The following is a 25,963-nucleotide window of genomic DNA, read 5'->3' as shown; positions in this document are numbered from 1 at the left end:
CTATCCATGTGGATTCTTCCTCAGTGGTGTTTAACGGCGGTTGGCATCCTCCGTTTTTGGTGCTTTACCGCCACCACCTGAGCTGGAGTGTTGGGGGCCCAAAGACGATCCTGAGCTACCAGTTCCAACAAGTAGCATATTATGTGCTAAAAGTATTTAACATTAAAAGTCAGTATTGAAAACTGGAAACACAGTTTCAAACTCCACACAATGTTGATGCATACAATGTAATAAACTAATAGCTTACAAACCATTTACATATTTTTTTAGATTGTCAGTCTTTCATTGATTAGTTGTTTGCATTGTCCATAAACCTATTGTTCTGATGATAACCCATTCTTTCTGACTGACAGTAACCACAATATGCACACACTCAATGTCAAAGCCAATTTTGTTATACACATCTTGCACCTCAATGATAACTTTTTTTTATCTCTTAATGTGGTGTAGGAAGTTCACTGCCTGCTTTTCTTTGTTCCTACTAACTTTTCCCCCACCTCCAGAACTCCATGGTGATGAATGTCATTCAGTCGATCGTCTGTTCCTGTGTTCACGTTAATTTAAAAAATCTGCAGATATGTTTAAAACTGCTACAAACAGGTCTCCTATTGAAGGAGGCTTTCCCCAGAAGTACTCATCAACAACACTGCTTTAAGCCTTAGTGGCATCATAATTCTCAAATGCATTGATGTTTGTGTGAAGTCTGGCTGGAGGATTTTCAGGCATGTCAATGGAGTTTTCCTCAAAATCATCGTCCTTCAGCTTGTTCTCTGCTACCTTATAGGAGGAGTAGTACCCCATGTGTTGGAACAGGGTGGGTTTGAAATTGATGACGTGTTTTTGGGAAATGAATGAGAAGCCAGTCACAGGGCATCTTCTGGTAGAACATACGAAGGAAGTGGGCCAATTGTGGCAGGTCCTTAGATTGGTAGAGTGTCCCAATGTATCCAAGCTTAGAGAACTCCAGCATCACCCAATAGGAACCTTCTCTTGAGGTGACCACTTTCTTCAAGGCTGTCAGGAAGTTCTTTGAGCAACGTACATCGTCCTCAAGCATCATGTAGAAATGAAAGAGGTTGGTGCAGAAATTTAGGACAAAGACGTAGTCCGTGTTTTGTTTGGAGGGGAATTGGACCCTGTCTTCCGGATTGTTGTAGTTCCTTTCAGCCCCTCCAAGGGTGGGTAGTACTGCTTAGGGGCATGAATCACCAGAAGCCTTCCTGCTATGATGTGATGAGCAAACTTCCTGGAGATTTCCTGAACAAGATTCTCACGACCGCTAAAATGCAGACAGATTCTCACACCAGGTAAGGTCAAAGTCTGCCAGGTGAACTATCACCACAATCTCCTTCAGCTCATCATAGCTGGACTTGTCAAAGATTGATTTGATAGTTTCCAGAAGATAATTCTTTTTTTTCTTCTTTTGACTGATGATAACCCAATGGTAAGATATTCTGGAAAGAAATTAATAGTATTATTCGTTAATTCCATTTTCAGTGTTTGTCATTTGTTTAAAGGTCTATAAAATTTGAACTACCAAGCACTCACTCTTTTAGGTGAATTGCCAAACCCACTTAATAATTTTTTTTTATTGACACTTGCTTCCCAAACCTCTTATTACAAAATCATATTATAGAGTTCCTGTCAGCTTTGCTTCTGTAACTGTCTTCACTCTTCTGGGAGTGGGAAGGCTTTCCAGTTTTGATTTAGCAATGCAACGTTTGACACATTTGTCCACATACTTTTGGCCTTAGAGAGAGCAGTGTGCTGGAGAGAGGAGAGAGCAGTGTGAATGAGAATGTTCTCAAGTTGACAATCAAGCCTCTATTTCTATGAGGAACATAATTTCATTGTGAGAAACTTGATTCTCATAGCTTGTCCCTCAGTGTACTCCTTCTTTGTTGATGTTAAAAGCCTTAGACACCATTCATGTCTCTTCCCTTACAGAATGTCACGTACGACTTACGACTATACTAATTTATGAAGTCAATGTATCTGTGAGGCAGGAAGCTTAAATAAACCTCCATGTTTCCTTGCTCCCCTTGTATGCACTCTCTCTCATCATGACACCATGTGTAATGACTGATCCCAGTTGTAAGGACAGCTTGTTCACCTCATTATACAGCGAGCAGCCTTGAAAATAAAAAACAAGGAACCAATGCCAATTACAGTCTTGCCTGTTACACTATTGTACCCAATAATTGAATAAACATCAAATCCAACGAAATGAAGTGTAATGTTGTACATGGCCTCAGTGCTGGGGGAGATAAACTGCTGTCCTTGCAACACATATTGCATGTATCTGTCATGCATATGCTCTCCTTAAATAAAAGGGGTAGAGACTATCATCACAGTAAGTGTATGCTTTAAGTGAAATGTACACAACAGCTGTAAATTAAAGTTCAGTATTCACACAAAAGAGCACCACAAAATCTCAAAATGAAAATGCCAAAAGAAGATGTAAGGTAGTGGATTTGTTGTTAATAGGCAAGCATGAATGCATGTGCACTCTCACTGCAACAGAAGGCTGAAAAACATAGTTTTGCGTTTGATCTTGCTGAGAGGAACAAACCGCTCTCCCATAGGTCACATTTACATGGAAATGAGAGTATGAATAAATCCACAGCATTCATATTTTACTTGGTATTTTCAATATTTGACTTTGAGGCATAAACATATGGAGAACAGAAATGTTTGTAGAAAAGTTGAATACAAAAGGGAGTTGACCTTGGGTGTGTTCCAACTGTTGTCTTGTTCGCTACGACTGTTTTCTCCATGTATTTGAATATGCATGAAGGGAGTCGAGAATATTCATGTTACTTGTTTTCTCGAATCTTTTTGCTAGTCTGGATGAGGTGACAGAGGGTACTTGTAAACAATACTGCCACCCAGTGGACGTACGCAGTCCTTGTCTGTAAATCCACATTCATTGAAGTTTGTGCTTCATTTATTTTGATAAAAAAGTGGAAACAAGCTTTTTTCCAAGTTAATACAACTCAGGACATGAATTTTCTTGACCTGACCCCAAAACTCACTAAACATGTTTGTGGGTCAAAGTATTTTAACAGGTAGATTGCGGAATCAATACTGGAGACAATGTGGTCACTTAATGGCGGATCACTCACATATTTTGGTTTGTCCCATATTTTTGGCTGATGTTCAAGCTGGCACTAAGAGTAGGCCTATATTAGGACTTGATATTGAGTTAAATATTGTCTATCTCTACCTTGTAAACATAGGAACTGGATACCAGAGATAAATGTTTATTAAAAATTCTCATGGTTGCAAGCAAGAAGGCAATTACAAGACGTTGGCTTCTTAGAGAGTCTCCCACTATGAACCAATTGTCGATATTATAAACAGCATATAGGCTACAGTATGGAGAGTATCACATTAAATTTGAGATTACAGAAAAAATATGGAGAAGATTGCTGGTCTAAATGCTGGTCTAAAAGGGGAGTCAGGTGGCTGAGCGGTTAGGGAAGCGGGCTAGTAATCAGAAGGTTGCCAGTTCGATTCCTGGCCGTGCCAAATGACGTTGTGTCCTTGGGCAAGGCACTTCACCCTACTTGCCTTGGGGGGAATGTCCCTGTACTTACTGTAAGTCGCTCTGGATAAGAGCGTCTGCTAAATGACTAAATGTAAATGCGATTCACACCTGGCTACAAAGAGTCTGACAACTGAAACTATAGAAAATTAAACTGAACCCCAAAAGTGAATGTGAATAAAACGGTACCATTCTGTAATTAACAACTCCTATGTATATCCTCCAATGTGACTGATTGACCTCATGTTTTTGCATAGTAAAACTAAAAAAAGATGTATAAAAAATATTTTGACAGGCACGAGCAAACTAATTCATCATCATTTCTACTTTCTCATGCCAGTCCATTCTTTTCAGATCATCAGGAAGGTCTAAGGTAGGGGGTAACTGTTGTTTCTGGTCAGAGCAGAACCATCCAGTCTCCTGTCAGACTGTAGATTCAGACCTTCCTCTGTGACGTTGTCTCCCACCTACTTCTCACACAGAGAACCACGCCTGTTAAAACAAATCAGAAGATTTAGGGGTTGGGGGGGTTATTACATTCTATGTGTTTTAAAGGCAGGGTAGGTAAGTTGCACGAAGCTAGCTATTTTAGCTTATTTTTGACATGATTCAAACCAAAATATCCCACCTCCTCCCTTCAAAGCCACTCCCACAAAACTACAGTAACAAGCATTGAGTGGAGGGGCAGAGTGCGCGCAGGTAGGTAGACAGACAGTTAGCCCGTCCAATCAATAGTCAGGGTGCCCCTTAGTGATTGGTCATGTTTATTACAGTATTGCGACGCCCACAGATGTCAGAATGATTTCATATTACTGTCAAAACTTAAGATATATTGGTTGCTATCAAGACGTGAAGTTACTTTCAGCAAATATGACAAAAAGTGCTTCTCAACAACATTGCCTACCCTGCCTTTAATCACCCATCGCCGTTTTGGGATGTTCTTTTGAACACGTCTTTGTGTCAGTATCGTAGCCAGAATTTTGTTTTGGGGGGGTCCCATCTTAAAATGATGGGGCCACACACAAAAAAAACTTCGATGTCAACAACTCCATAATCAAGCAATCAGAAATCTGGAGGGGTCGGACTTGTAAATGAAGTGGCCTGAGCCCCCCCAGGCCCCCTTGTGGCTATGCTACTGCTTTGTGTGCCTTTTTCAAAGTGGATTTTGCGGATTATATATCCAAAGACTTCCTGAAGTGTCAGTAGTGACAAAAACAGAGGTGCCTGTTTCACTCAATCCCACTGGACCCAAGAGAAGTGAACAAAACCCTGCCATGTGGGTTGAGCTGAGCCCTGCCCCCTCACCCCTGCTGCTGGCAGTGAAGGCCGCTGACGCAGGGGCAGTGGTCACGGGGGCCGTCCTGGTCCCAGGCCAGCAGGTCCATCAGCAGGTTGGGGTGGCTGAGACACGGCTCCCCACTGCTGGGCCTGGCTGTGCACACGGGGAACAGCAGCTCTGAGACATGGGGAGGGGGGGGGAGTAGGGAGAGGTGGGGTGGAGGGAGGGAGAAGGGGAGTGAAGGAGGGAAGTGGAAGAGAGGGGGAATGGGGGGGTAAAAGAGAGTAAAGGAGAAGGTGAGAGGAAAGTGGGAGGGGAGGGAGGGGGAAGGGGGAGGGGGCGAGGGGAGGGAGGTAAAATAAGTGCAAAGAGACAAAAGGAGATAGGAGAATGGGGATGAGAGAGAGAAGGGGGAGTGGAGGGGGTGAGAGGGAGGGAGAAGGGGAAAGAGGAAAGGGGGAGTGGAGGGAGGAAGCCAGGGAGGGAGGGGGGAGGGAGGGAGATAGAATGAGACAGGAGAAGAGGGGAGGAGAGGATGGGTAAGAGACAAGAAGGAGAGAAGAATTTAGGTTTAATTCTGACAAGATTACAGTGTCTATCAAAGGAAAATGATTAAGTATCCCATGCAAAAGATCCCAAACCAATACTTAATCAGTGTCTATGACTTTCCTTCTGTAATAGCTGGACATGTTTGACCTTACCTCTCTGGAAGGCACAACAGTGCAATGGTCTGCAGTCACTCTGGTACTGACAGATACTCCCTGCAGCGCCCCTGGTGGCGTTGACTGTGCACTGCCCCCACACACACATGCTGTCAGAGCAACACTCCTCATCTTTATTGCATGTCTAAAACACACACACACATTCACACACAAACACACACACATATATATATACACACACACACACACGTGAAAGGACAATTAGTTATCATAAATCACATTTATTACAAAAGAACCATGGCTTTATATTACATTTTCTATTGTTTCAGTATTTTTCATACAGTCCATAAATTAATCCTTAACTACCCACCATGTCGACAGCTCTACAGGGTAAACACCTAGAAGCATCTACATCATACAGGCAGTAGCTGAGGGCTCCACAGTCTTCATCCACCATGCACTCCTAGGAGAGAGACAGACCCTGCATCAGAGACCCGCCAGCAAAATGTGTGTGTGTGCGTGAATTGAGTAAATACATGTGCATGTTTGTGTGTGCGTACGTGTGTGTGGTTGTTTGTGTGTGTGTGAGTGGTCAAAGTTTCCTTCACAAACCAACTCACATCCATTCCAGGCCACTCCCTGTTCCTGTAGGAGCACATCCCTCTGTGATCCAGGAGTTTGGTACAGGAGGTTTGTGTGTGTGTGGCTCAGAGAGACACTGGTTCACAGAACCCACAACTGTAATTCCGGTAATAAATACCAGATGCTTTTAGCCATTTCGTTAACTCCACATAGTACTTATCTTTATATCGTCATAGAAAAATCTGACGGATTTTCCTCTGAAAATGTTTTCCCTTCTTCAAATAGGTGGTCAAAATAATTTTGAAGAATTATGAAGACAGTGATGCTTACAGCACAGTTTCAGCATAGGAAAGATGTTTTCTTGAATGCATGTAAAAATTGTGTCTCTTTCCAGACAAACAGTTAAATAGTTGTAGACCCTAGTCATTCTACAGGCTGTTCCCGAGGCCTGCCTGCCTCCTCCGCATTTTTTCCAAGTCTATTAATGCAGCCACATCTGAAACGCTGCCAGGAAAGTAAAGATTAAAAAAAACGCTGCAGTAAAAAAATAACCCTAATGGCAAAAAGGTCTGTTGAAATAATTACTTTTATACTGGTGTTCTCCTGCTGCTTAACAATGCAAAGTATAGCCTTCTAAATTTAGTAAAAAAGAAATGACCTAATTCGAAACAAAAAGTGCTTCAGTCAGTCCATTCAAAGTGTTCCTTAGCTAGATCGCTTTCCTTTTTCTGCAGAAGCTGACGATTTAGGCATACTCAGACTGTTTCCACCATAACCAATGAAATCCCTTGACAGCGTTTAGTCTGCAACTGGGGCAACAGGATACGGTGTATGTGCCTCAAAACAAACAACCAATTTCCTGTTCTCTTGAATTTGTGCTTCACACAAGGAAACATTGACGGACCATTTAAGGCTTGATAAATTGTGTGTGAAATATAAACGTAGTTATACCATAGAGTAGATTGTATATAAATGACTAAATATACAGGCTATGAGTTATAGGTTACTTGTCAACAGCTATGCAGCCAACATATTGCATGGTGTTAAACTATAGCCTGTTCACTTTTGACAGTAGAAAGAAACTGCTAACGTTATGTAGGTCATAGATGGTTCCTAAACCTATAGGTTAACTATTAGAAAGGTGCTAGCTAATTCATTATGCACATTCAAACTCACGTAATCCAAATCATTCCATCTGCCATTCATCTCCATACTGGAGGTGTCCTCTGTAATACCGTCAGAATCCTACCGTACAGGAGAAAAACAAAAAACACATTTCCGTCAAACAAACTTCCATTCCCAGAATTGCATGACTACAAGAAAATACATCTAAAAGTGACATGTTGTGGTGCCAGTTGCCCATGTTGCTGGCAGTGAGTACCTTGCCAAACCTGTCAGTGGTGTGGTTCCCATCCCGAGAAGTGCGTAAGGTATCGTTGAGAAGTGTGCCAAGCTTTTCCAAGTCAGTCAGAGAAGACTTGGCACTCTCACTAGCCATCTATAAAAAAAAATCAAAAGTTCACATAGTGGCATTTTGAATAGCTTAATGTCAGGATACGTCTACAAACTCACTACTCTGTGTATCGCAGCTGTAGAACTGCAATAGGCTATATTTGGACATGGACATACACCACTCTACAACGACACATCGTTAGATTTGTACCAATATTATCATTCGAATTAAAAACAAAAAATTCAAGGAATGTACAAAAGAAACAATTTAGTCTGTAAAACTAAAGAAGAGAGAAACATCTCAACAATCTAAAAATATGAACAATCTACAAATAAGTCGCTCTGGATAAGAGCTTCTGCTAAATGACTAAATGTAAATGTACAAATAGGTCTGGTCTATTTCAAATGAACAGATTAGAGTCTCCCAACAGTAGGCTACAGAATATTAGCTTTTAAACTGTGGCAGGAGCTGATAAGTGCCTGCAGAGTTGCAAATGTAGGCCTACAACGTATTCCAAAATCGGTATGGGAATATGGACCTGATCCACGGCTTCCGCTAGAATGAACTGCGTGTCTCCCATTAACATCTCCACCTCGCGGAACATCTCATTCAGACTCGTGTGCCCCCTTTCCAGTGAGTCATCTAAGGCTTCTCCGATAGTAAGCAGGTACTGCCTCGAGCTTCCAAAAAGTAAACAAAAAGAGAGTAGCGACATGAGCTCCATAGTCGTGATCGGGAGGCTGACTGACCAGAGAGATCCAGCTGCAAGCGCTCTGCTCTCACCGTTTGACTGAACACCGGGCAGCACGCCGACATAGCTCGCGCACGCAGCTGCAGTAACTGGATAAGTTTTATTTGGAAAGTCTGACGGGTGAAAAAAACAAACAACTTAGACAAATACCGGTATTGTTAGTATGTCCCTACAATTACTTTTCAAATAATGTGTGTAGATCACAAACAATGTTGTAATTGTATTTTACAACTACACTTTTACACTTACTGTAATTATCATCGACAATAGTACTCTTACATGGGGGGTGCATTTCAGGGCAGGGCCAAACACAGCCCTGCCCTGAAATGCACCCCCCATGTAATTTCTGTTCTGTTTAGAATCAGAATTTGGTTTATTCGCCATGTAGGTTTACACAAACACGGAATTTACTGTGGCAGGAAGGTGCAAACAATAAACATATAAAGATCTTAAATTAAATAAAAAAGTACAATAGTCTAAATAATTTTAAGAACTAAACAATCTAGAAAATATAACAATTTAGAGTATAAAATGTATATAGAAACAAAAATATGAATATAATAATATGAATAAGAGTATGAATATAAGAATATGAATGGGCAGCATGAATGGGCAACATAGTGCAAATGAGAATTCAAGGTGGCTTGTGCATAGTGCAATAGGTGTCGGATGGACTTGTAATATTTAAATGTCAGTGGTAGTCCTTGGCCTTGTTGAAGAGGCCAGTAGCAGATGGGAAGAAACTGTTCTTATGGCGTAATGTTTTGGTCCTGATGGACCGCAGCCTTCTGCCGGAGGGGAGTGGCTGAAACAGAGAGTGTCCAGGGTGGGAGGAGTCAGCCACAATCTTCCTCGCACTCCTCAGGGTCCTCGAGGTGTGCAGGTCCTCGAGGTGTGCATGTCCTCGGGGGTAGGCAGATTGCAGTTGATCACCTTCTAAGCAGTAGACTCAATGGACTCAATGATGGCTGTGTAGTAGATGGTGAGTCAGGTGGCTGAGCGGTGAGGGAGTCGGACTAGTAATCCGAAGGCCGCCAATTCGATTCCCGGTCATGCCAACTGACGTTGTGTCCTTGGGCAAGGCACTTCACCCTACTTGCCTCGGGGGAATGTCCCTGTACTTACTGTAAGTCGCTCTGGATAAGAGCGTCTGCTAAATGACTAAATGTAAATGTAAGTGCACCATCAAGTGCACCATCAAGTGCATCATCATTGTCTTTGGCAGGTTGAATTTCTTCAGCTGCCGTAGGAAATACATCCTCTGTTTTGCTTTCTTGGTGAGGGAGCTGATGTTCAGTTCCCACTTGAAGTCCTGGGAGAGGATGGTGCCCAGGAAGCGGAAGGACTCCACAGTGTTGACTGGGGAGTCGCACAGGGTGATGGGGGTGAGTGGAGCGGTATTCTTCCTGAAGTCCACAACCATCTCCACCGTCTTAAGAGCATTGAGCTCTAAGTTGTTCTGGCTACACCATGTCACCAGGTTGTCAGCTTCCCACCTATAGTCAGACTCGTCCCCGCCAGAGATGAGCCCAATGAGGGTGGTGTCGTCCGCAAACTTCAAGAGTTTGACGGACTGATGACTGGAGGTGCAGCTGTTGGTGTACAGGGATGGAATATATACCAGCATCAAATGATTCTTACCATATATTTAGGGGACTAGTATGAGGATGGGTTAGTACTAGGATGCGTTTTGTGGCAAGACGAAATACAGCCCTGACCTGAAATGCATCCCCCATGTAATTTCTGTTCTGTATATCCCAGCATCTAATTATTTTCACAATACATCAAGGGGACTATAGTATGAGTAACCAGAGTAGGTTTCATGCATGTGACACTTTCCTACTTAAAGTTAGCAGGGGGTGTATTGCATTTATCAAATGGGAAACAAGGCCTTCCCTGAAATGCACCCCCCATGTAATGTATGTTCTGTATATCCAAGCATCAAATGATTCTTACTGTACATTGATGGACTAGTATGAGTAACCAGAGTAAGTTTCATGTAGGCATGTAAATCCATTTTCAGGACAGCTGATATTCTGGATCAGAAGGCTGTTGTTTCCGACCTGTCTGAGTAGCCTCCCGACGCGCAAGCTAACTGCAACTGCATGGCTTTGGAAGAAGAGCCATGTGAAATACTTTGAACCTGCTAAACAAAAGACATTTCCTTTGGTAATTATAGCTGGGGTATATTTCCTCCGAAGGCTACGTTTTGAATGACTAGTTTTAAGGATTTGTGTTGAGAAGAACATCAGCTATTTACACAAATAACCAACGTTATTGTCTTCTATTCTCTTAACAAAAAATTGCAACTTGAGACAGCTCTCTCCCCTCTGTTTGGTTGCGATATCAAGACGAAATCTTTCACTTTTTGATTGGAGTGGTTTGTGCGCATGCTTCCGTAAGGGGGTGCTTTTCAGGGTGGGAGTGCATCTGGGGTAGCCTGGTCCTAACCAGACTCTCGTACATTGCATTTGTACAGAGAGTCTGGCCTTGCTCCATTGACAAGCGTTGACTTCCTTGTAGGCGGGTACTCTGATCTGCTATAACCAATCGCTAGCGTTCGCCTTAGCCAATTCCTTCACCACTACTGTAACAGCTAGCTGCCGTAGCAGGAAAATCAAACTGTTCCCGAACCCCGTGGAGAGGAGGGCCACAACATCATGGCCACCAACAAAACTCAACAAAACTTGTTTTTGCTCCGGATTTAGCTGTTGGATATTCGGCAGCGTTGCCACAACGGACCGAATGGCTTTGCTCGCATCTTTCTCCGCCGCCATTACGGAACTACAACACAAACTAGCACACAACATCAACGTCATCGTTCTCAGCCACTCCCTCTGTTCGCTGATTCGCCGGTAGAAAATCAACCTGAAAAATCAGAGTTACGTACCTCATGGCCAGACCTATGTACAGAAGCAAAAATAAAATTGAGCGGAAGTACGTAGGAGGGCAGAGCCAGGCTACATCTGGGGCACAACCGAGGTAGAACCACAGATGGTTCTGCATCCTGGTCAGCAGATGGCACTGTTGTCTACGATTCTAGATGCTCAACTATTCAATACTATTCTTACAGTGTGATGAAGAGCCTAAACCTGAAAATCCAAAGTGGGTGTTCACTTGAATTGTGATTCCAGAGTGAAATGCCAAAAACCGCCCCCTCTCTCTGTGAATATAGCTATGGCCTAAAGTTTACGTGGGATTGGCTGAACGGTCAGCGCTTTCTCTCTCTCTCTCTCTCTCTCTCTCTCTCTCTCTCTCTCTCTCTCTCTCTCTCTCTCTCTCTCTCTCTCTCTCTTTCTCTCTTTCTTTCTTTCTTTCCTTCTTTCTCTCTCTCTCTCTCTCTTCTCTCTCTCTCTCTCTCTCTCTCTCTCTCTCTCTCTCTCTCTCTCTCTCTCTCTCTCTCTTTCTCCTGCTCATTAACACGCCGTTATCAAATTGAGCAAACAATTTAATCGTGATAGTTGTTGAAATTATTCTTATGCTCTTTATTGAATCCTGTTCTCCTCTCATCAATAACATGCCTTTCTAATATCTTGATTATAACTTTTAATAGCCAAAAAATAGTTGACAGTAAATCCCTTTCGTCGATTATATATTTATGATGGGGTCATGTTGAGTGTATCGTTTAACTTCCCATTGGACGTCATTAACAAAGCACCGCCTTGTCAGACATCAGCCGCGGCTCCCGTTTGCTTCTATAAGAGAACTGCATCGATCGGTCTTGACGCAAGCATAGCGGTCGCTTGCTAACCATTAACGTAGTTTTAATTGTGCAATTAACAGTTTGTAACGTATGCGGAAGACATAAAAAAAACCTGGATTAAACGAAAAAGATACAATTTCGACTGCTGTCATTTTCAGAAGTTACAACTGACACTCAAGTGTAAGTACATTTTGACAGGCTGTTTTTCATTGAGCATGAGTATACGACTGACCGATTAAGTGGAATGTTATATGAGGAACTTAGTAATGAAGCAAACTCTGCAGCAAATTCATACTTTTACCCATCATTCATAACTAACCCTCAAATTGCATTGTTCTTTATTGTGTACCAATGAAATAATTATCCAATACTCAGCAGATGATTTCGGGTTAGATACTTTGTCGGTTTCACGCCGTGGTCTTTGTCGTATAGGCTACAGTTTATAGCGACGTGGGAAAACATCAGAGGCATTTGGCGCAAAGGCAGCAGTTGAAAGTTATCCGTGACTGAATTGAAAATGACAGGAAATATCATAGAACACAACAAAAAATAGAATATGTCAATTTTTCTGTTGAAGACATCTAATGCAAAAACCTAGCAGGCTACGAGTTACCAGTCAGTTGGATATAGCATAGACAGATTGCAATATTAACTATATAGTACTATTACATAGTACATATGATATGACATAGTACCTATAACTCTAAGGTGAAAGTAGTTATCGTACTGATGCTGAATCACTCTTGCTTTTCCTGTTCATGAGGAGAATTTGAGGAAGTAAAAAACTGGTCCTGCATTAGATTCAAAATAAGTGTGATGCTACAGGTGGTTCATTTGTGATTAACCACCTCAAAGGTAAACATAATATGTCAAGAATTTGTGTGTGTGTTCACAAATTATATTTCAAAAGGCCTGATACCGCTGACTGTAAGGAATTTAATTAGGACCTGGATGCGACACAATGACAGTTTAGCAGTTATTTCTGACCGAGTCCCCTGTTGGCACGTTTCACCCATGGTTTAGGATGGTAATCTTCATGCAGGCTTTTACATTTAATAATAATCTTCTTGTTGCCCTTGTGGCAAGAAACACAGTTACACAAGCTGAGACTTCCTGGAATAAGTCAGTGACTTATAAGGCTGTGCCCTGGCTATCAGCATGCAGCCCTGGGCCTAAAATACACAGGGGGGTGTCACCATCTGACCGGAGGGGCTTCTGTCCGTATCAGAGGAAGCAGACCAGCCAGGCCAGGCCAGGCCAGGGGAGCAGCACTCAGTTGGGCTCTGTTCAGCCCTTTAGCCCCCTGAATCCTCCAGACAAGCTCTTCCCACCTGGAACGGCTTGGATCTGACACAACACTTGACGTGGCAAGACACACCCTGCAACAAGGGAAATGGATACCTCTAGAATCCATCTAAGGAGATGTGTGGTTTCTCTGTTTTGCCAAACGATCTGTTTCAGTATGTGTTAGCCCAACGAACACATGCCTATACCCATACATGCACACTAGAGTAGTCAGTCATACACAGGGTGAGGGACTTTTTTCCTTTTACAGTAACATTCCCCCTCCTTTGATTGCCTTTTGTGAGCAATGTCTAGTCCTCGAAGTCTTACCGACCTTTGGACCTGTTTTCTACAGGTTGCAGACACCCTTTATGTCCTTATTAGTAAACAGCCAGGCAGGTAGGAGATAATACCTCTGGCTGGAGTAAAACCCCTTTTTTCATCTACCACCTGCAGCTCTGATTGGTTCGTTCTTTAAGACGATTTCCTGCTTATATACTGTGCATGTTTATATTGACAACTGGTCCCACAATCGGACAGGCGCATTCCTGGAGTCAACAGCTTTCCCTGTACTATGTGTGTGTGTGTGTGTATGATTGATCCAGAGCTGGTGTGTACTGCAGGCACCCTTGCTACAATGTATATTATGATTGAAATGGCAGTTTGTTTCTTCGTGTGATGAGCTGCTCAGTGCAATAAGATGATTTATCACTCTGTAAGTGACCCGCAGCCTGGTCCTCTTTTTCATGTCCCAGCTGGAGGCGTAGGCTACACAGGCAAGATTGTCGTTACCCAGCTCTCCACATCACACGCTGGGCACCCTGAGGTCATGGACGGTGTTGTCCTTATATTCACCGTTTTCACTGATGAGATAGAGACCCACTTTTAATACCGGTAAACATCCGTTGCTACCATTAACACTTAAGTTTTTGTTTCTTTTGAAATTTGTTTCTGTTGGCACAGGGTTCTGTTGGCACAGGGGCATGGAGTTTGATTTGATAGTTGGTTTTGGTGACCTTGAGGTTGGTATGAGTGATTTTCATACATTTGAATGGCATATATGAATGTGTGTGTGTTACTTGGACGTTATTCAACAGGTGAGAGGGCCACACTGTCCTCTTTGCTGCTTCCTCTGTTCTCTGTGACCTGTCTCCACCTTCACTTCCTCTTCCTCCAGTCTACCTTTCACTTCCTCCTCCTCTCCCCTTCCCTTACTTCTGCTCCTTATCACCCTCCCCCTCTTCCTCCTCTCTACCTGGCCGATTCAACAATTGATAGACTTCATCTCTGAAATCTGATCATGTATGTTTTATTTAAGTTTGCATATTACTTCCGAAACAGGCACATAGTTCTCTAGGGCCTGGGTGGGTAAAACAAACACACCTAAGGTAAATTATGCTATCATATGAGTCGACTCTGGTGGGAGTTTACTAGCTGTCGTCTGTCAGGGTCGTATGATTCGTCATCCCTGTCCCCCCTTTTGCTGGAGAGTGGAACATGCCAGGAGGATCGCATGTTCGATCGGCTCTGGAACCTGATACTCGTTTATTCATCTCAGCAGCCTGTCAGTAACCCAAGCTGTTGTCCTGTCCTGGCTCCTCCACATTGTGTCCGCTGAAGGATGGAGCGGAGTGGATTCAGGAGTCCTGGTAGCCTTGTCTGAAACCTTCAGTCTTAAAGCATGGTGTCTGATGGCACAGTAGATGAGGTGACTCGGCAAGCAGGAAATGTTTTCCACATCATAGTAATATCTGAAGACCTGCCTGGCTCCAGAAAGGGATGTCAGGTCACTTATCTTGAAACTCCTTCTTTTGGAGGATGCTTATTGGTGGGTTGTAATTGTCGGGTTGCAGGCCCCTCCCTGCTCTCACCAAATAGACTTCCTGTTCCTTCCTGGCGGCCAACTCTCCATTAATCCCTCTGCCCTACTGGTTAATGTGAGGCACTGTCCGAATACTTCCAGAATCCTTCCTCCCTCCCTGGTTCCTTCCTTCCTCTTCTTTTCATGTAATATCCTGCACTTCCCTGAGCTCCTACAACGTGCAGGAGTGCATCCTGCACACACACACACTCATGTGCACGCACACTCTTTAACGGTTATGTTGGCTGAGCTGGTGTGCTGTAGAATTAATGATGGGTGTGTGTTGGCAGGGTTGATGTCTTCTAGATATTGAACCCTCCAGGGTTTAGACCAAACTCCAGGGACGTTCCAACTGCCTGTGTGGCTGGTGTGTGACCTACATTGGCAGTCATCAAGACCAGCGTTTCAGACTTTGGAGGGCTGGGATGCTGGACATGGACTATGCTCAGTCTTCATGGAGTCATGCCAGACTGTAGCCAGATAGACATCAGTTTATTTGAGTCCATGAGGAATCCTCATGGACTCATTTAGTCTGTTAATAGCTCACTTTCGGATGTGTGTGAGAAAGAGACACACACACAGTCTCTATGTCTCTGGCTCTCTATCTTTCCGGGTCTCTCTCTCTCTCTGAGGCTTTTTCTGTGTGTGGTGTGTGGTGTGCGTGCTAGCAACCAGTCTGCATGCAAAGTCCATATTTCAGATCTCTGAAATTCCTCTGGTAGATATTTCCTGCTGAAGGGGGAAACCAAACAGAACTGGAAAGTTAGCCCTCAGTTCAAAGGCAAACTCAAATTACGTAGTGGGTAACTACTTCTACCCACTCCATGGTTTGAGATAATGTCCCTGGCAGTAGAGGATGTGTGCGTGTGGTGTTTTTGCAATCAATAGGGCTTATTCTTGAGGCTGGTTATAGGTTGGGTGGAGGCTAGGTGGAGATGGGGTTTAAGCAGTTGTAATTTGCATTTAGCATTTGCATTTAGTCATTTAGCAGACGCTCTTATCCAGAGACTTACAGTAAGTACAGGGACATTCCCCTCCGAGGCAAGTAGAGTGAAGTGCCTTGCCCAAGGACACAACGTCATTTGACACGGCCAGGAATCGAACTGGCAACCTTCAGATTACTAGACCGATTCCCTAACCACTCAGCCACTTGACTTGTAATGCTGGGTACTGGTTAGAGGCTGATTGGAGGCAGGGTTGAGGCTGATTTGAGGCTGATTGGAGGCTGGGTCTTTGAAGTGGTCCTCAGAGGAGATCCTGGCACAGCATCTGTGTTACCAGGCACTGGTCACTCAGCTTTGATCTGGCTCTCACAATCTCTCACTGTATGCACTCCCTCCCTCCCTCTCTCGCTCTGTCTCTCCCTCCTGCACTGGTCTTAAAACAGCACAAACTGACTGATATGTTCTCTTCATCCACTACGTCAATGTTGTCAGAACACTCAGGAGCCAGGATGTAGCCAGCTAGCCGCTTACCACCTCAGACACACATGCACACATACTTACACATACAGTACATACCAAGACCCAAGACAACAGTTTTTCTTTTTTGAATGGTAGTCTTCTAGTCGTCAAGGAAACCTTTAGACCGGGTGTTTGAACAGCAGGTTCCCTGTTGAGGTAACCCACACATGCTCTGTCTGTCCCTTAGCTCTGACTTGACTTATCCTCAACGCTGCCATACACGCCTGGATCAAATCAAATCGAATACAACTTTATTTGTATTGCCCTTTTTACAAGCAGTGTCACAAACGTCTTCACATTGACCCACAGTTTGCTTCTCAATAGTGAGAGGTTCAGGTGTTGTGCTTTTTTAAATGTAGCTTTCATGAGTTGTGTACAAAGTATTGTAGCCCCAGACCGGCCATGGCACCAGCCTGCTGTGGACGATTCTGGAAGAATTTGAGTTCTAATTATGTAGTTCAGAGCTGTTTTTGAGGTTCTGAAATCTTGGCTTCATCTCTCTACTGCTTGAGGGAGTATTTGGACAACTGTAGGGAAGGACTTAGCTTCAAAGTCTGACTGCTCGCTGTGTGCTGTAATTCTTCTCTCTGCTACAAAACAGGGTTAGAGTGACTGTAGTCACCAGACAGACACAACCTCATACAAGCTAGCATTTAATAGCAGCATGTATGCTAGACTGGAGTGAACCTACAAAACGGTACAGTATCTCCAGGAACAAGCTTGGACAGCCCAGTCTAAGATGCTTGTTTAGAGTAATAGATGGGTATTCCTGTATGCAAGGTGTTCAGTGCAAATACTTGGTCAAACTGTCTTCTGTCTCCATGTCTAGTGTGCGCTCTTGAGCTGAGCTAGTTTGACACAGAGAGTTCCAGATTCCGAGTGTGTTATCTTGACAGCCTCTTCCTCTGTGACGTTCCCACAATGCTCTCTGCTGTTATATATAGCTTAACAGCCATGAACTTTCCCATACCACAAGTGTGTGCGTTTGTTTGTTTGTGTGTGTGTGAACTAGTCTTCTAGTCGTCAAGGAAACCTTTAGACCGGGTGTTTGAACAGCAGAGTCCCTGTTGAGGTAACCCACACCTGCTCTGTCTGTCCCTTAGCTCTGACTTGACTTATCCTGCGTGGGCTTGTATGTGTATCCATATGTGTAGAAATCCAGTATAGACGTGTGAGAATTGGGGAACCGAGACCAAACCATCACACTGTCACAAATGTCATCTCAGTAACCAAGAAGAACATCGCGTTCCCCATGCACTGTCTTTGAGATGGGACTGTTGGGATTCCAATGATTGTTTCCAGTAAAAAATGAAGAAGGAGAAGAAGGACCATCTTAAAACGTCTGCCTGTCTATTTGTCATCAGAGATGTTTGCACTGAAGGAGAGAGGAGGAGAAAACCAAAGAGAGAGGGGAGAGAAGAGTAGCCGGCAGGAGGAAAGCAGGAGAGGAAGAGGGGAGCAAAAAGAGAGAGAGGGGGACAGGAGAAGATGGCGGATGGTAATAAGAGGTGGCAAAGGAGAGGGAAGTGGGTGGAGAGTAGGGAGGGGAGGAAGGATAGGAGGGATGAAAGGAAAGAATGGTGAGAGATATGGGGAGAGGCTCCATAGAAGTGGAGTGTAGAGGGAAAGGGTTGCAGAGGGCAGAGTGTGTGTGTGGGTGGGGGGTGGGGGTGGTGGGGGGACAGTACAGGCAGACCCTTGCCAGTTCTGACACCAGTTCATGTTGCATTCTACTGCACACGGAAGCTGGACACACTGAGTCTGACGTGGAAGAAGATCCTGTTCCTGGCCTCATCATGGAAACAGACTAAAACTCCGTCCTGCTGCAGGTGTCTGCTGGGTGACTGACTCTTAACTCTGACTCCCGACTCTTACTGACTCTGACTCCTAACTCTGTGTCTCGACCAGCCCTACTGTACAGCCGGGGTCTCAATCAGCTGTTTTGGCCGGCCCATTCTCCCCCTGATCGCTGCAGACTAAGCTGTTGAAACCATGTTTCCCCGTGACTGCTCTGTGGAAAGTTTTCATGTGCACACTTTGTCATAATCCTATCAAGGCCCCTGTGTGTGTGGGGAATGGAAGGGAGGTAAGGGGAGGTGAGGGGAGGACAAATCTCTCCTCACACAGTCAGTTGACAGTCTGTTCAAGTCTCTCTCTCTCTTTCTTCCTCCTATGCCCCTGTGTGTTTCCTAAAGCCCATGTTATGTGGATGCCACACATTTAGAATGCCATCTCTGTTTTGTTTTGATTTGAATTACATGTTTAGAACATAACACAGCATGCTTCTCTCTCTGTTCTTGCTGCAGGGTCAAGCCTAATCTGCTTCTTGGACTTTTCAAGCAGAGTCATGGATGTTTATTTGATATAACAACCAAGCTCGTTGTGTGAAATGTCTGCGTTGAAAAAAGTAACAAAGCACATAGTTAGGAAAACTGCTGACTAAACGAACTCCCTTTCACGTTTCAGACCTCCTCAGAGAGAGAGAGAGAGAGAGAGAGAGAGAGAGAGAGAGAGAGAGACGGGGAAGGAAAGATGGGGGAGACGGAGGAGGAACGCAGCGTGCAGGCCGGACAGCTCTTTGAGAACTTTGTTCAGGCGTCCACCTGCAAGGGCACGCTGCAGGCTTTCAGCATCCTGTGTCGTCTCATGGACCTGGACCCTCTGGAACACGCCACGTTCTACAGCAACCTCAAAGCCACGGTCACTTCCTGGAAGGCCAAGGCTCTCTGGACCAAGCTGGACAAGAGGGCCAGCCAAAAGGAGTACAATCAGTCTAAAGCTTGCCCGGGCACCAAGGTAGGAAGCTTTTAACCTGCTTTGCCGAAGAGACTGTTCTATACAGCAGAGCTAAAGTCTGTCCAGACCTTTAGGTAAGCTAGGCTTGCTCTGGTTCTCCGTCACATATCCTGGAGGAAACTCGTCTTTTTTCTCAGACGTCGACAGTTAGTCGAGTCACACGGAGATTACGTTTAAAGAATGTCTTTGTACGTTATCTTCACAGTTTGGTACCGTAGAAAATGATACTGGACGCTTGTAACATGGAGAGAGATGTACCATGTCGGACATCCCTCTGGAACAATTTGTCAGGTGCAGGAATCTCAGATTCACGGCTGTGGTTGTTGGTGTCTGTCTAGACTCCCCTATCAGTCCAGAACTATGCTGCTTGTCTGTGTTATGTGGAGCGCCCTTAAAGCTATAGTGCGTGTGACAACTATGCTGTACGTTGTCACATGGTCTGCAGTTTGGAAGTCTGGTCTCCAGGAATGTGAATACCCCTGTGTCAGGTTTCATGGCAGTGACATGGTACACGGGGCACATGGCTGGCGAGTTTGCCCAATCGGCCCTGTCTCTGATCAGGTAACACAGGGAAACATGACACTGTACCCTGTGGCTGGCACATGGCTTGCATGGTTCTCTCACCAGTTACAACAGTGAGTTTACCCTCTGAGCTAAAGGCTAGGCTTCAAATCGAAGGCACTGGCTTCAGGAATGGTTCACCAAACCACCGCTTTTAATATTTGTTTGAAAGTTTACAAAGTTTGGACATCTCTGAGCCTCTGTCTCCAACACAGAAAGTGAGGATAGACGTGCAGTCTGGTATGAAAGATAAGACAAATGTTTAGTGGAAGGACTCCATTGGCATGTTTAGCATGGTGTCTCAGTGAGTTCATATCTCCCTGAGGAACACCGATAAGAGCCCTGAGAGAAGGAGGGCTGGAGTCACACACTCCAGATAGAGAGATAAAGGGAGTGAGAGAGAGAGACCTAAGAGAAATCAAAAAGAATAAAGAGGGAGAGAGAAATCCCATCATTAGACTTGACCAAAGTCTTGTGTCATGACACCTCTGAGACTGACTAGTGGACTGAGTCAGGTGGCTGAGCGGTTAGGGAAGCGGGCTAGTGATCAGAAGGTTGCCAGTTCGATTCCCGGCCGTGCCAAAATGACGTTGTGTCCTTGGGCAAGGCACTTCACCCTACTTGCCTCGGGGGGAAATGTCCCTGTACTTACTGTAAGTCGCTCTGGATAAGAGCGTCTGCTAAATGACTAAATGTAAATGGACTGACCACTACAATGAGTGAATCCAAATGCTCTCCCACATTCTCACCCACAGCTCTCCCAAAGCTGAACTGGGGCACAGTCCAGACTGTGAGGAGGAGAGGCAGGACTTGACAGGGTGGTTCTAGACTGTTTTAGACTGTCAGGAGAGGCGTGGCTAGACAGGGTGGTTCTACACTGTCAGGAGAACACACATTCTTCAGGAAGCCCTCAGCCCTCATCACCCCCCCCCCCCCCTCCCTCCCCTCCTCAGACAGGCTCTGAGGCGTTGTCGGGGCGCAGCACCAGTGTTTCCTCAGTGCCTACCGGAGCTCTCGCTACAGGATGAAACCTAATCTGATTTGGACTTTCCGGCCCAGCCCATGTATGTTGTCTGGCCTGTGATATTTACAGTGATCTGTTGCTCGGATGAATTGCTCCCTGATGAATTCTGAATGTAATGGAGTGGTTGCACATGAACAGGATGCCTCTAAAGGGTGAGACGAGACTTAAGTTGACCATCGTAAATAAGATTCATAATCTTTTCTAGAACATGCCCTATGTTCACCCTCTGTCCTGTCATCCAAGACTAATCTCTTACCCATGCTTCTCTTCAGTCTATAGACTGTAGTCTGAAGTCCCTGATCTCAGACCAGTCCTCCAGTCCCCACTGTGTGGTTGCATGGCATTATTTAGCTGTGGTAGTTTAGCTGTGTCCAGAGTCCTTGTACCAGCTGTCTGTGTGATCCCACCTCTGGCATGACATGGATGATGTCACCCCTGTGTCTCTGCAGTAAATGACTGGATCACAATGGGGCTGCAGTGAGTCTTTGTGTGGAGGCAGGTTGTGAAACCCCATCAGTGGGTGTGTCAGGGCAGGCTGAGGTGGAGGCTCTTCCTCTCTGAGTGGCCTGCCCCTGGCTGCTCTGCCTCTTAGTAGGTCAGGTTGAAACCTGCACCATTTTCATGTTCCAGCAGTAGAAGGACCATGAAAATGGAAATGTCACACCTATCTTTGTCTTTCCCTCTGTCTCTTTCTTTCTGTCTCTCTCCGTCTCTTTTTCTCTTTCTGATCCTCTTTGTCTCTCTCTCGTTCTCTCTTTTTTTCTCTGAAATGTCACTCCCTATTTTTGTCTTTCCCTCTGTCTCTTTCTTTCTGTCTCTCTCTGTCTCTTTTTCTCTTTCTGATCTTCTTTCTTTCTCTCTCTCTTGTTCTCTCTTTTTCCCTCTCTCTCTCTCTCTTTATTCGTTCTCTCTTTTGCTTTCCCTCTGTCCACCACCACCCCCCTCCCCACACACACATCCCTACTCTTGTCCCAGTGCCTGATCATCGGCGGGGGTCCCTGTGGGCTGCGGACGTCCATTGAGCTGGCGCTGCTGGGGGCCAAGGTGGTGGTGATGGAGAAGAGGGACACGTTCTCCAGGAACAACGTCCTCCACCTTTGGCCCTACACCATCCACGACCTCCGAGGCCTCGGGGCCAAGAAGTTCTACGGAAAGTTCTGCGCTGGAGCCATCGACCACATCAGTGAGCGATGGGTGAATGGATGGATGAGTTCCAAAGGGATTGAAAGGCTTTAGTGTGTGTGTGTGTGCGTGTGTCCGTGACTCTGAGAGCGGACATGACATGCAAACGACACCAGTCCGATACCAGTCCCTATAAATGTAAATGCTGTGTGTCTTATCAAACCACTGCAGCTCCCTAAATCTCTCTCTCATCCTCCTCCAAATGTGCGTGCGCATTGTATGTGCGTGTCTGTGACGCTGCGTGTGCGCGCGCAGGTATCCGTCAGCTGCAGCTGATGCTGATGAAGGTGGCTCTGATCCTGGGGGTGGAGGTCCACGTCAACGTGGAGTTTGTGTCTCTGCTGGAGCCTCCGGAGCAGGAGGACGATGCAGGTAGGAGGTCTCACACCCCACCACACGTCTGACACGCCCAAGCGCTTCACTCTTCTAGAGCTTTCAGGTTCACCATTAGAGTCCCCTGCTGACAACTGGCTGTTCAGTCTAAACAAGACTTTGTTATGAAACCGTACAACGAAGTGGGAAAGCTGCAGATCTAGAGGTTGTAGGTCAAAAAAACTGTACTGTGTGTGTGTGTGTGTGTGTGTGTGTGTGTGTGTGTGTGTGTGTGTGTGTGTGTGTGTGTGTGTGTGTGTGTGTGTGTGTGTGTGTGTGTGTGTGTGTGTGTGTGTGTGTGTGTGTGTGTGTGTGTGTGTGTGTGTGTGTGTGTGTGTGTGTGTGTGTGTGTGTGTGTGTGTGTGTGTGTGTGTGTGTGTGTGTGTGTGAGGGTGAGACAGAGATATGGAGTTGTGAGTTCCCGAGCTGATAAGAAAATGCTGTCCATGTTCCTGACACTCTGCAGTCACTGCAGCCTCCTCCAGCCTCCAGATACAGAACAAAGAGCTAGAGATGTTTCACACATTCTCCTTTCCCTGAAGAATCGGCAAGCTTATCGGCTGCCTGTCTGTCTGACGGCCTGTCTGTCTGTCTGCATATCTGTCTGTCTGCATATCTGTCTGTCTGTCTGTCTCTCTGGCCCAGCCGGACCAGGGTGGAGAGCACAGATCAAACCATCCAACCATCCTGTCTCTGACTTCAACTTCAACGTTGTGATCGGGGCGGACGGACGCAGGAACACGCTAGATGGTGAGACCTCTTGTGGTGATGATGATGATGATGAAGATGTTCAGAGGTTTGACCAATAAGCCATACTAGATTTTGAGTTTCTCCTCAATTTTTTCTTTTAATTCCCATCTTTTTTTTCTCATCTGTTTTTCTTTTAACCTTAAGCATGGAGTGTTTACTCAACCCCACTGAGCACTTCACCCTAGTGTATATACTTACCTGTCCATGGCACCTTCTCGTTATCTAAGACTAGTAGAACAAAGTCAACTTTCTGCTAAAGATTGCAGACAAGCACTTCATAGGAACAGACTAAACACAAGCCAAACCTCAAAGCGCAACTTTCCATATGATCTTTAATGTTCAGTTAATATTTGAACGATCCAATACCATAGACCAGGTTGATCCCCCGACCAGTGTAGGAGGGTGCATACCTATGGAGGGCTGTGTAAACGAGCACTAGCTTAAACAGAAGAGTGTTGTCGTGTCAGAGAGTCAACTAAAGTGTCTTAGTCACCACATGGTGTCTGATAACTGTCTGAACCCAGATTTCTGTCAAACCTTATTGATGGGTTCGCTTTTGATGTTAGTATGAAGAATGTGCGCTTGCAGGAACTTCACTCCTAAGTTTGACTCACTTTTGTATTCAGAATGTTTGTCTTTCCCAGCTGCAGCAGGGAGGAAAGCCCACACTGAATATCCACTTGGTGGGACAACAAAGTCAATCTCAATCTGTTCCCTTCCAGGTTTCAGACGTAAAGAGTTCCGTGGGAAGCTGGCCATCGCCATCACGGCCAATTTTGTGAACAGAAACACGACGGCGGAGGCCAAGGTGGAAGAAATCAGTGGGGTGGCCTTCATCTTCAACCAGAAGTTCTTCCTGGAGCTGAAGGAGGAGACAGGTGTGTGTGGGCCGTGCCTGAGATGACTGCCTGTCTGAGGGGTCCTGTGGTGTGTGTGTGTGTGTGTGTGTGCCTGTGCCTGAGATGGCTTCCTGTCTGAGGGGTCCTGTGGTGGTCCTGTATCACATGCTTCTACTGGTCACTGTTAGTAGGTGTAGCTGTCCCTGTACTGTTGCATGCAGACAGGTTTTGTCTGAGCCCTTGTCTCTGTGGTTGGCATCTTTTCTGCTCCACAATGGGTTGTGGGTTCAGCCCCAGCCCTAGCCTCAGCCTCCCCAGCTCCAGGGTTTCTCAGGCAGGTGTTCAGGGTCTGCTGTGTTCCTCTGACCCCAGGCATCGACCTGGAGAACATTGTGTACTACAAGGACAACACACACTACTTCGTCATGACGGCCAAGAAACAGAGCCTGCTGGACAAAGGGGTCATCATTCATGTGAGTATTGTTGGTTCAGCTCTGTCGTGTGTGTGCGTGTGAGATACAGAGTGTTGTTGGTTTAGCTCTGGCATGTCTCCTCCCCTGCATATGAACCTCACACTTAGTCACTTAGGATTTAGAGTCATGCTATTGTGCAGGATCTGGAGGGGGTGGCAGATGCTGGGCGGTGACTGAGGAGAGAACAACAGATGAGATATACTGCTGTGGAGTGTTTCTGGTGGAGGAGAATTCTTGCTCCCTATGTGGCAGCTCACCAGTGTGTGTGTGTGTGTGTGTGTGTGTGTGTGTTCCTTGGTGCATGCTAACCCTTACCCCTATTTCATTAGCTTCCTTAAGGGAGGCCCATCACTCACTGTTCCCATGCCCCCCTGTAACACACACACACTCTAACAAGTGACTTGTAAGGAAGATATGTCCTCTGAGAGGATTGTACAGGATGAGTGAGGTTATTAATAAAGCAGGACACATTGGATCAGGAAGATGGCTATGTACACGCAGACAGACGCATATACACACACACACACACAGTAACACACACACACGCATTAGAGCCACACTTACTCTGATCTCAGAGGGCTAATATTAATCCTACATTCCTTCTTGGTGAGGACAGATTTATCAATGTCCCAGTTCAGACAGACACCAGAATGTGTGTGTGTGTGTGTGTGTGTGACAGAATTAGGGTGAGTGGGTGTGTGTGTTATGATGATTGTTTGAGTGGCTGGTCCACGCTCATAAAAACTTTGAATGTCATAACTTGTCAACAAATCTCTTGTAATCCTCAGAGAACATAACAGATCAGTTAAGCAGAGTGTTGATGGAATAAAATAGTCCAATAGCCTGATGCTAAACTCATCCATCCCTCTCTTATTCCCTCCCTTACTCTCTCCCTCCCTCGCTCTCTCCCCCTCTCTCTTTATCTCTCCACCCTTTGCTCGCTTCCTCCCTCTCTCCTTCCCTCCTTTAATCTTTCCCTCACTCTTATACCCCATCCCTCCCTCCACCTCTCTTCTCTTTCCCCTCCACCCCTCTCTTTCTCTCGCGCTCTCTCTCCATGACTTGCTCCCTCGCTCCTTCTCTCCTTTCCTCCTTTTCTCTTTCCCCACCCATCTCTCTCTCTCTCTCTCTCTCTCTCTCTTCCCCCCCCCCTCCCTGCAGGACTACATGGAGACAGAGAAGCTGCTGAGCAGTGGGAATGTGAACCAGGAGGCTCTGCTCTCGTACGCCCGTGAGGCCGCAGACTTCGGCACCAACTACCAGCTGCCGTCGCTGGACTACGCCCTCAACCACTGCGACCAGCCAGACGTGGCCATGTTCGACTTCACCTGCATGTACGCCTCGGAGAACGCCGCGCTGGCGCGCCAGAAACACGGACACC

At 45.5% G+C, this 25,963-nt stretch overlaps 2 protein-coding genes and 1 pseudogene across 5 annotated transcripts in view; 1 reads left to right on the top strand and 2 right to left on the bottom strand.

Annotated features, from left to right (window-relative positions):
* Window positions 1–555: 555 nt before the first annotated feature.
* LOC136942273 (alpha-1,3-mannosyl-glycoprotein 4-beta-N-acetylglucosaminyltransferase C-like) lies at window positions 556–1,491 on the bottom strand (annotated as a pseudogene).
* A 1,438-nt stretch (window positions 1,492–2,929) lies between these two features.
* On the bottom strand, window positions 2,930–8,298 carry LOC136942205 (dickkopf-related protein 3-like). The gene is made up of 7 exons (XM_067235039.1): window positions 8,062–8,298; window positions 7,452–7,568; window positions 7,247–7,315; window positions 5,859–5,951; window positions 5,528–5,672; window positions 4,853–5,003; window positions 2,930–4,039 (listed from the first exon to the last, which is right to left on the bottom strand). The coding sequence occupies exons 1-7, from the start codon at window positions 8,245–8,247 to the stop codon at window positions 4,015–4,017; spliced, it is 786 nt and encodes a 261-aa protein (XP_067091140.1). The 5' UTR covers window positions 8,248–8,298; the 3' UTR covers window positions 2,930–4,014.
* A 3,708-nt stretch (window positions 8,299–12,006) lies between these two features.
* Window positions 12,007–25,963, top strand: part of mical2b (microtubule associated monooxygenase, calponin and LIM domain containing 2b) — a 34,376-nt gene continuing 20,419 nt past the window's right edge. For all 4 annotated transcript variants that reach the window (XM_067235596.1, XM_067235595.1, XM_067235597.1 and 1 more), the window contains exons 1-8: window positions 12,007–12,157; window positions 19,052–19,381; window positions 21,942–22,149; window positions 22,404–22,520; window positions 23,166–23,270; window positions 23,993–24,148; window positions 24,482–24,582; window positions 25,744–25,963. The exon at window positions 25,744–25,963 is cut by the window's right edge and continues 38 nt beyond it. In XM_067235596.1, coding sequence (XP_067091697.1) covers window positions 19,118–19,381; window positions 21,942–22,149; window positions 22,404–22,520; window positions 23,166–23,270; window positions 23,993–24,148; window positions 24,482–24,582; window positions 25,744–25,963 — 1,171 coding nt within the window. In that variant the 5' untranslated portion in view covers window positions 12,007–12,157; window positions 19,052–19,117. The remainder of the gene's footprint in view (window positions 12,158–19,051; window positions 19,382–21,941; window positions 22,150–22,403; window positions 22,521–23,165; window positions 23,271–23,992; window positions 24,149–24,481; window positions 24,583–25,743) is intronic.

This window comes from Osmerus mordax, chromosome 4, assembly GCF_038355195.1.
Source record: "Osmerus mordax isolate fOsmMor3 chromosome 4, fOsmMor3.pri, whole genome shotgun sequence".
In the NCBI taxonomy this organism is placed as follows: domain Eukaryota; kingdom Metazoa; phylum Chordata; class Actinopteri; order Osmeriformes; family Osmeridae; genus Osmerus; species Osmerus mordax.
The sequence above is the reverse complement of the archived record's forward strand: the minus strand, read 5'-3'. Positions and strand labels throughout refer to the sequence as shown.

Coding starts and splice junctions, on each gene's coding strand:
- LOC136942205 (XM_067235039.1), bottom strand. CDS start 8,247: ATGGAGCTCATGTCGCTACTCTCTTTTTGTTTACTTTTTGGAAGCTCG. Junction 7,316..7,451: donor CCACTGACAGGTTTGGCAAG/GTACTCACTGCC, acceptor CCTGTACGGTAG/GATTCTGACGGTATTACAGA. Junction 5,673..5,858: donor CCTGTAGAGCTGTCGACATG/GTGGGTAGTTAA, acceptor TGTGTGTTTTAG/ACATGCAATAAAGATGAGGA.